Source organism: Vitis riparia, chromosome 3 (genome assembly GCF_004353265.1).
Source record: "Vitis riparia cultivar Riparia Gloire de Montpellier isolate 1030 chromosome 3, EGFV_Vit.rip_1.0, whole genome shotgun sequence".
NCBI lineage: Eukaryota > Viridiplantae > Streptophyta > Magnoliopsida > Vitales > Vitaceae > Vitis > Vitis riparia.
The window spans coordinates 8,606,258-8,614,754 of NC_048433.1; the positions used below are offsets into that span (position 1 = coordinate 8,606,258).

General features: G+C 34.9%; 1 protein-coding gene across 1 annotated transcript; it reads left to right on the plus strand.

Moving 5' to 3' along the window:
* The first annotated feature begins 5,380 nt into the window (after window positions 1–5,380).
* LOC117910856 (cytochrome P450 714C2-like) lies at window positions 5,381–7,555 on the plus strand. The gene is made up of 5 exons (XM_034825033.1): window positions 5,381–5,691; window positions 5,886–6,112; window positions 6,199–6,443; window positions 6,549–6,906; window positions 7,015–7,555. Exons 1-5 carry the CDS (start codon window positions 5,415–5,417, stop codon window positions 7,438–7,440), a joined length of 1,533 nt encoding a protein of 510 aa, XP_034680924.1. The 5' UTR covers window positions 5,381–5,414; the 3' UTR covers window positions 7,441–7,555.
* Window positions 7,556–8,497: the final 942 nt, after the last annotated feature.

The window sequence follows — 8,497 nt, forward strand, 5'->3', positions numbered from 1 at the left end:
GGGAAATAGACATATTCGGCCCATTATCAACCAACACAACTCAAAAAAACTCCTGCTCGTAACCATTGACTATTTCGATAAGTGGGTAGAAATTGAGGCCTATGTTAACATCAAAGACAAAGGTATAACAAAGTTCATTTAGAAAAACATTATTTGTCGATTTGGGATTCCTCGTGCCATTGTCGCAGACAACGGGCTGTAGTTTGATAGTAGTACCTTTTGAGAGTTTTGTTTTGAACAGAAGATTAAAAACATTTATTCTATGCCTCGATATCCACAAAGTAATGGGTAGATAGATGTGACGAATAAAACATTGTTAAATTATTTAAAGAAATGGTTGGAAAGGGTGAAAGACAAATGGGTAAATAAATTGCCTGGAGTATTATAGGCTTACAGAACCACCAACAGATGTCCTACTAGGGTCACCCCGTTTGCCTTAGCATATAGCATGGAAGTTATAATTCCAACTGAGATAGGACTACCCACGGTTAGAATAATAGTGCAAGAATTGGAAATAAATGAAATAAATCTTGAAATACATCTAGACTGGGTAGAGGAAGAATGTGAGGCCGTAGCTATTCGATTGGCCTCTTACCAGGAAAGAGCAATGGCTTAGTACAACAAGAGAGCTCCCTCGTGACTGTTCCATCCAAACAACTTGGTCCTGAGATGAGTCTTTGAGAACATAGCAGAAATAGGAGCTAGCAAGCTCCAACCCAATTAGGAAAGCCCTTATTTTGTACTCAAGATAGGAGGAGTAAGGGCATTCCACCTACAGACATTAGACGAAACGTTACTGCTCCATCCTTGGAATGCAGCAAACTTGAAGAAATATTATCAATAAACAAGTTGTGCATAAATCGTATTGCATTTCATTTTTGAGTGGATAATAAGTCAGATTATAAACGGCATGGCCAATATGGCACAAGCCATAAGTTAAAGGCATATTCTAAGCGGCATAAGCCTTAAAACAAGTAATAAGCTCCTATGGAAGAAAGACCAAAAAGCCTGAAATAGTTAATGCCACTCAAGGCCAAGAGAATAACTTATGCCAAGTAGTGAATATGATGGTGCAAACCAAATACATAGGCAAATTCCATAAACAAAAAGTTGTGTTCATTTCTAACATCCAAAAAGGGTCAAAAGGCCAATGTCTATACAATAAAAAGGCCTAAACAACCAAAAGAAAAAACAACGAAAGCAGCAACCTCAGGTATGTGTCCCGATCTTCATGACCGGTTGTTGTAGATCTGTTTTCCACTCCCGAGTTGTCCCCTTGTCCAACACCCTCATCTAGGTCGGCTTCATCTTCTTTATCCGATGGAATGCTAGGGATGTCATCGGTGATGACATGCTTTTTCATACAACAACAGTTGTCATGGAAGAATATGTCATCTACTTATTGTTGATAGGCCACCTCCAACTCCTTCTTTTCCTTGGCAAAGTTGGACATGGTTTGCTTGAGCTTTAATTTCAGCCGAGCACTTCTTCTTTAGTTCAGGCCTTGGATGATTCTAAGACTACCATATCCAATTTTAACTGATGGATCTTGGCTTGAAACATATCATTCTTCAATTCCACCTTCCTCAGTAGGCCTGCACTTTCAACTAACACCTTTCATGCCACGACTTTGGTTGCCTTAGTTGTCTCCAATTTTGCCAACAATTCTTTCTAGCAGTCCGCTCCATAGGCCATGTACGTCCTAATTTTTTTGGCTACTTTCAACCATTCAATTAGTTGAGAACGCTATCTCATCATATTTCAGACCTCGACTACAATCTATCGCAAAGAGCTAAAGAGAATTAGTAAAAAAGAAAATGATATGTAAAGCACATACATTATGTATAAAAGGAATCATACCACTTCCGTTTTTTGCATGGACGTGTAATCGTTCAAGTGCATGATCGCTTCAATGGTGTCATCTATGGTCCCATGTGGGACATGAGCTATGAAGTTTTACTGGGGGTCAGCAGTCACATCCATTGGAATCCTCTCCAACATTGGGAAGAGCTTATTCATATGAAATGTTGCAGGCTCCATATTGGTGAATGTGGGAAAGCACTCCAAAAGAACGTTTGACTCTTCTCGGTTGGGCACATCGATGGGAGCAGTAGACGAAGTTTGTGCACTAGGCATGGAGTCATCACTTGATAAGGTGACCATCTCCCTTAGCCCATGAAAAGGAATGTTTTCCATGTCCTGTGCCTTAGAAATGGACGAAGATGAGGGAATTGGCACCGACGGAGGAGTGACAGCAAGCTTAATGGATGAGCCCTTTTTGCCGCCCATCTTTTATTTTTTTTATGAGGGCTCGAGTTCAATGATCTCATTCAGCCTTTTCTATTGCCGTTTGCAGAAGTCGGCTCATGGATTGGAAACCATTTTTTCTTTTTTTTCTTCCAATTCTTTGATTATAGATGGCACGATTGGCTCAATGGTGTCACACCACTCAATCCACTCTGCTCCGAACATCTCATCCGGCTTGGTCATAGTCCACTAAGCCTGAGGCCAAACAATAGTCTTCTTTTTTGCTAGTTGGGGGATAGGGCTTGAAGTTACCTAAGAAGTTGAACCAAGGGCTTGGTGCAAAGTCCCCTCTTGGCACTTTTTCTCCCAAGCATCTAGACGAGCCTATCTTCTCTCAGCATTAGCAAGATGAGCTGCCTCGTAGAAAGGAAAGTCCTTCAGCACAAAGTGCTTGCCCGACATAAGAGTCAGTGGTGCTAGCCATGGAATAAGAAGGATTACAAATGACTTAACTTGAGTAAGAACGACCCAACATATTCTTTGCTATAAGTAGCACACCATGATTCCATTCGACCTGGTCAATCTCAAACAATTTGTTAAGGCGAGCAAATGACGACTTCTCTATCTAGACTGGGCTAGTAGGCTTGCACATGGAGTTGCCCTAATCTTCTAATCTTCAAGTCTTGTTATTCTTATGCCCAAAATGTCACGACCCAAAACCCACTCCAAGGGCCACCTAAAGTCCTAAAACTCAAAGTGGAAACAACACAAACATTAATCTTACAGTTAGATGATTTTCAATCAAAGTAGTGAGATAAATAAATTTTATAATGCTCAATTCTCAACTTTAAAACTAACACATCAATTAAAGTGTTATTGTTCAAATAACTTCAAACTTAAATAATTCAAACAAGAATTAAATTTTAATATCTAAATAATGTCCAAAATAAAGTTTGAATCAAAATTCTAACAAAGAAAAATTCTCTAGCCTAGCTATCACTCTTCACCCGATCTGAGAGTGCCTAAAAAATTATCAACGAAGGAGAATGAACTTAAAGCCCAACAAGGAATATCAATACAGTTTCATGGATCAAACATTTTCAATTATGATTGCAAAACAAGAGATATAACATATTAGCATTTTCATAAAAACTTTTGAATTCAATATGCTAATGCATTCAAAACTGTTCAACCAAAACATTTTCATATTTATGTCAAAACAATTTCATATTAAAACCAAATCAAATACATTCAAAATATCTTTACTCTAGTTGTCGAATAGCAAATGGTGCCCAATTAGGTAGGACTTCACAAATAATTGACTAACCTTAAATTTGTTCCTTTTAAGATGGACAAATAAAAGGTCAATAATTATAATCAATTGACTAGAGTCGTAAAATTAATTATTAGAATGCGTTGACTTGAGTCATATAACATCAACTATTATAACCCATTGGCTAGGGCCGAAAATGTCAACAATTATAACCCATTGACTATGACAAAACATGTCAACAATTATAATATGTTAATTAAGGTTATATAAACCAAAGTCAAATACTTTATTTCATTAATTCGAACTTACAAAACAAAACATCATATCTCCACAAATTTTCATTTTTTTTTTTCAAAATCAAAGAAATTGCTTAACATATTTTTCATATAAAACATATCTTAATCCATGCATAGAAATAAAATAATATTTTCACACGTTTCAAAATACAATATAAAAGGAAAATTATTTCCTTTTACAAAATCTATATTAATTTCTCTTACCTTGAAAAAAACACTCTTGAAGAATTTTACTTGAAAATTTTGCTTCTCACCTAACATAATATCATATACAATTATTATTATTGATTATTTATCTAAATGTATAAATTTGACAATCCTAAAAATATTTTATTTAGTATTAGGGATCCTAATTAATTTCTTATATTAATATTATTACCACATAATATTATTTTCAACTTCCTAAACAATATCCAAATTTTCATAAACTCATATCCGTTCCAAATCTTATTATAATAATCTATTTGTTTTATATACTTAAATTATATTATTATTATTATTATTATTATTATTATTATTATTATTATTATTATTACCCAATATCCCCTTACATAACAAAATACTCACTACTTTTAATATAACTCCACCAATTCCACCAACTAAATTCATTATCATTATTTAATTTATTCCACTCTCTACCTTATACAAACTATCTCCCTCCCTCTCACAGCCACACAATTGATATCCCCCTTTTTTTTTAAGTCAACAATCTCACAATGTCTTCGTTTTTCTTTTTCTTTTTTTTTTTTCCCTCCAATTGATTTCTTTTTTTTTTCTTTTTCAATCAATTCAATCAACAATCTCAAAATTTTCTTTGAAATTATTATTATTATTATTATTATTATTATTATTATTACCCAATATCCCCTTACATAACAAAATACTTACTACTTTTAATATAACTCCACCAATTCCACCAACTAAATTCATTATCATTATTTAATTTATTCCACTCTCTACCTTATACAAACTATCTCCTCCTCCCTCTCACAGCCACACAATTGATATCCCCCTTTTTTTTAAGTCAACAATCTCACAATATCTTCGTTTTTCTTTTTCTTTTTCTTTTTTTTTTTCCCTCCAATTGATTTCCTTTTTTTTTCAATCAATTCAATCAACAATCTCAAAATTTTCTTTGAAAATTTCCTATCTTGGGTAATGAATCAATCTATATTCACAAATTTTCAAACTTTTTTATCTAAAAGTTAAATAAACAAACCTTAATTTAAATTGGGATTTTTTAAAGAATATTTAATATGTTCAAAACTAATTAATGAATCTAAAATATTAATCTAGGAGTTAGAATCTTAATTAGAAAATCGATCTTCAACCCAAACTTCCAAATCTTCCTTTCTAGACAAGAAATATCTAATTTATAGTTTTATAACTAAGGATTTTAAACACGAAAAAAATCTTCTTATCCTTATTAAATTAAATTAATTATTTTTTAAAATTACAATTTTAGCCCCTAAATTCGGTTTGGGGCGTGACACAAAAAGTCTCACAGTATCCCTATATAAATGGCCTCATACTGAACGAAGAAGACAACCCAAGACCCCAACGAAGCAGTAGAGAGAAGGAGAGTTAGGGTTTCGGAAATGGAGGCTTTTACAGTTAAGGTGTTCATATCTCTAGCTTTGGCGGTTGTTCTTGGACTGTTCTTTCGCCTGTATAATGCCCTGGTGGTTAAGCCGGAGAAGCTGAGATCTATTCTGAGGAGCCAAGGGATCAGTGGCCCGCCACCGTCTTTTCTGCTCGGCAACATAAGGGAGATCAAGAAGTCACGGTCCACGGCAGTGAAGGACTCCTCCACCGGCACCCACAACTGTGCTGCTGCTCTATTCCCCTTTTTCGAGCAGTGGCGAAACAAATATGGTAGGATTCAAATTTCATCTTTCTTCATCATCCATCCATCATCTCCATTGTCGCAGAGAGTTAATTATCGATAGCAAATTGATAACTATGATCGCCAACTTTGAACTTTGTTGGTCAAATAATTATATGAAGTCATTCTCCATGGAATTTAATTGGCCAACAGCTAAAAGTTTACCGAATGTGGTTTTTTACAGGTCAAGTGTTCATGTTTTCACTTGGTAACACACAAATATTACATGCGAATCAACCTGATATTGTTAGAGAAATTACTACATGCTCATCCTTGGACTTTGGGAAGCCCTCATACCTACAGAGAGAGTTCGGTCCTTTGCTCGGCCAGGGCATTCTAACCTCGAATGGAGCTGTCTGGGCTCATAATAGAAAAATCCTTGCTCCTGAATTGTACATGGAGAAGGTCAAGGTATGATTTACCATGTGATAACTTCTACTTTGATTCTATAATTGTGTTGTTGCTTGTTGGAAGCCTAATATGCGGATCACTTGCAGGGAATGATAGGCCTAATTACTGAGTCCGTAGACACACTGTTGAACTCATGGAGGAGTAAGATCGAGGCAGAGGGTGGAATTGCAGACATAAGAATCGACGAGCACATGAGAAGCTTCTCAGGAGATGTGATCTCAAGGGCTTGTTTTGGTGGCAGTTACACAAAAGGGGAAGAGATTTTCTTGAAGCTTAAAGCTCTCCAAGAGGCCATGTCCAAGAATGTTTTTTCGTTTATTCCCGGAATGAGGTACCAAGCTTTCTCCTATATAACTTCATGGCTAAAATCATACCAAAATTTAAAAAAAAATATATATATATATATAAAATGATCGATTTTACTATATGATAACAGATATATTCCTATCAAGCGCAACAGAGATGCTTGGGCACTACAAAAGGATATCCGGAATTTGATTCTAAAGGTAGTGAGTGAGAGAAAGGAGTTAGCTGCCCATGAAAAAGACCTGCTGCAGATGGTCCTTGAGGGAGCTAAGAAAAGCGACCTAAGCCAAGAAGCAACAGACAACTTCATTGTCGATAACTGCAAGAACATCTACTTGGCTGGCTATGAGACCACTGCGGTGTCCGCTGTATGGTGCCTCATGCTCCTGGCTGCAAATCCTGATTGGCAGGCTCGGGTTCGGGAAGAAGTAGTCGAAATCTGTAAGGGCAGAACACCAGATGCGGATATGATCCTCAAAATGAAACAGGTACTGTAATTAAGTATACACCGTTAGGTCACCAACCTAAACTCATTAGTTTATATGTTGAAGTGTTAGGTTGATGAGTCAACAATATATTTTAATTTGGATTGGCAGATGACGATGGTGATCTACGAATCACTGCGACTCTACCCGCCAGTACCGGTGATGTCGAGGGAGGCCTTAGCGGACATGAAATTCGGAGGCATCCATGTGCCAAAGGGGGTGAATGTATGGAACCTGGTGGTGACACTGCACACAGACCCGGAAAATTGGGGACCTGACGCGCTTAAATTCAACCCTGAGAGGTTCAAAAATGGGATCACAGGTGCCTGCAAGCTCCCACACTTGTACATGCCGTTCGGGGTCGGTCCAAGGGTGTGCCTTGGCCAGAATTTGGCCATGGTTGAGCTCAAGATACTGATAAGTCTGATACTGTCCAATTTTTCACTCTCCCTTTCTCCTAATTATAAACACTCAGCTGCACTCAGGCTGTTGATAGAGCCTGAGAATGGAGTCAATCTCTTGGTAAAGAAGTTGTGAAGGAAGTAGATGGGGTTGAGACGTGAAAATAAGGGAGGAGATATTGACACTTACTATCATTATAATGCAGTTTAATGTTTATTTGGCTGGCTTCCTTGCGTGTCAACCTAGAAGAGAAGCTGCTTTTTTCATACTTTTTAGCTTGTAATTGTATTCTAGTTCATACTTTAATTTCATGTGAATGGGTCAACTTTATTGTCTATCTTTTAATTTCTTTTTTTAACCCATTCTTTTAAGCTACTTCTTTTATTGTTTTAATTTTTTTATTTAATTTTTTAAAACTTTTCTTCCAAAATGATGACATGAATGAGGTACTGGAGTTGGAATCTACTTCCTAACTGCTTTTGAAAATGATAGAAAAATCTATTTGAACCTAAAATGTTGTTAACCCTTCTTTTTAGTACTTTATTTTTATATAATTATTTTTTAAAATAATTTTCAAAAAATAAATAAAAACAATTAAAAGATATTATCTGAAAATACTATATATTTTTTATTTTTATTTTAAAAAATTTAAAATAATTATCAACAAAGACATTAGATTTTTGTCATTTGAAAATTATTAAAAAAAAAAGAAATAATATATATATATATATTATTCCAATTATAATCTCATAATTACAAGAGCTTGATCATATTCCAAATAAATTAATCTTTGCTTTCCCAATTAAAGTAATCTCAATTTAATTTGTACATTGATGAGATCATAAAATGAAAAAAATAAAATAAAATACTAGGATTAACCAATTGAAGATTAATACCGTGTAAGAAACTTTGACTTTGAAAAGAACCAGGTGATTTATCATGTGACTGAATAAAATTAAAGGTGGATTAATTTTCTTATCACAATAATTAATTGAGTTAGATTAACCTAACTATGAATATTGGAAGATGGATGATGTAACCAAGTGATGTGATTATCACTTACCTATAATTAATTATGATGATATTTTACTAATACTAAAACTTAGAAAATATTTGTTAAAATATAGGCATGCAATGTCTTTTTGCTGTATTAATTATAATTTTTAATAAAATAATTATGTAATGGATTAGA

What these genes read in the sequence shown, in the direction of transcription:
- LOC117910856 (XM_034825033.1), top strand. Translation starts at nt 5,415, where the DNA reads ATGGAGGCTTTTACAGTTAAGGTGTTCATATCTCTAGCTTTGGCGGTT. An exon ending in GCAGTGGCGAAACAAATATG is followed by an intron (nt 5,692 to 5,885) that starts GTAGGATTCAAA and finishes GGTTTTTTACAG; the next exon opens with GTCAAGTGTTCATGTTTTCA. An exon ending in TGATCCTCAAAATGAAACAG is followed by an intron (nt 6,907 to 7,014) that starts GTACTGTAATTA and finishes TTGGATTGGCAG; the next exon opens with ATGACGATGGTGATCTACGA.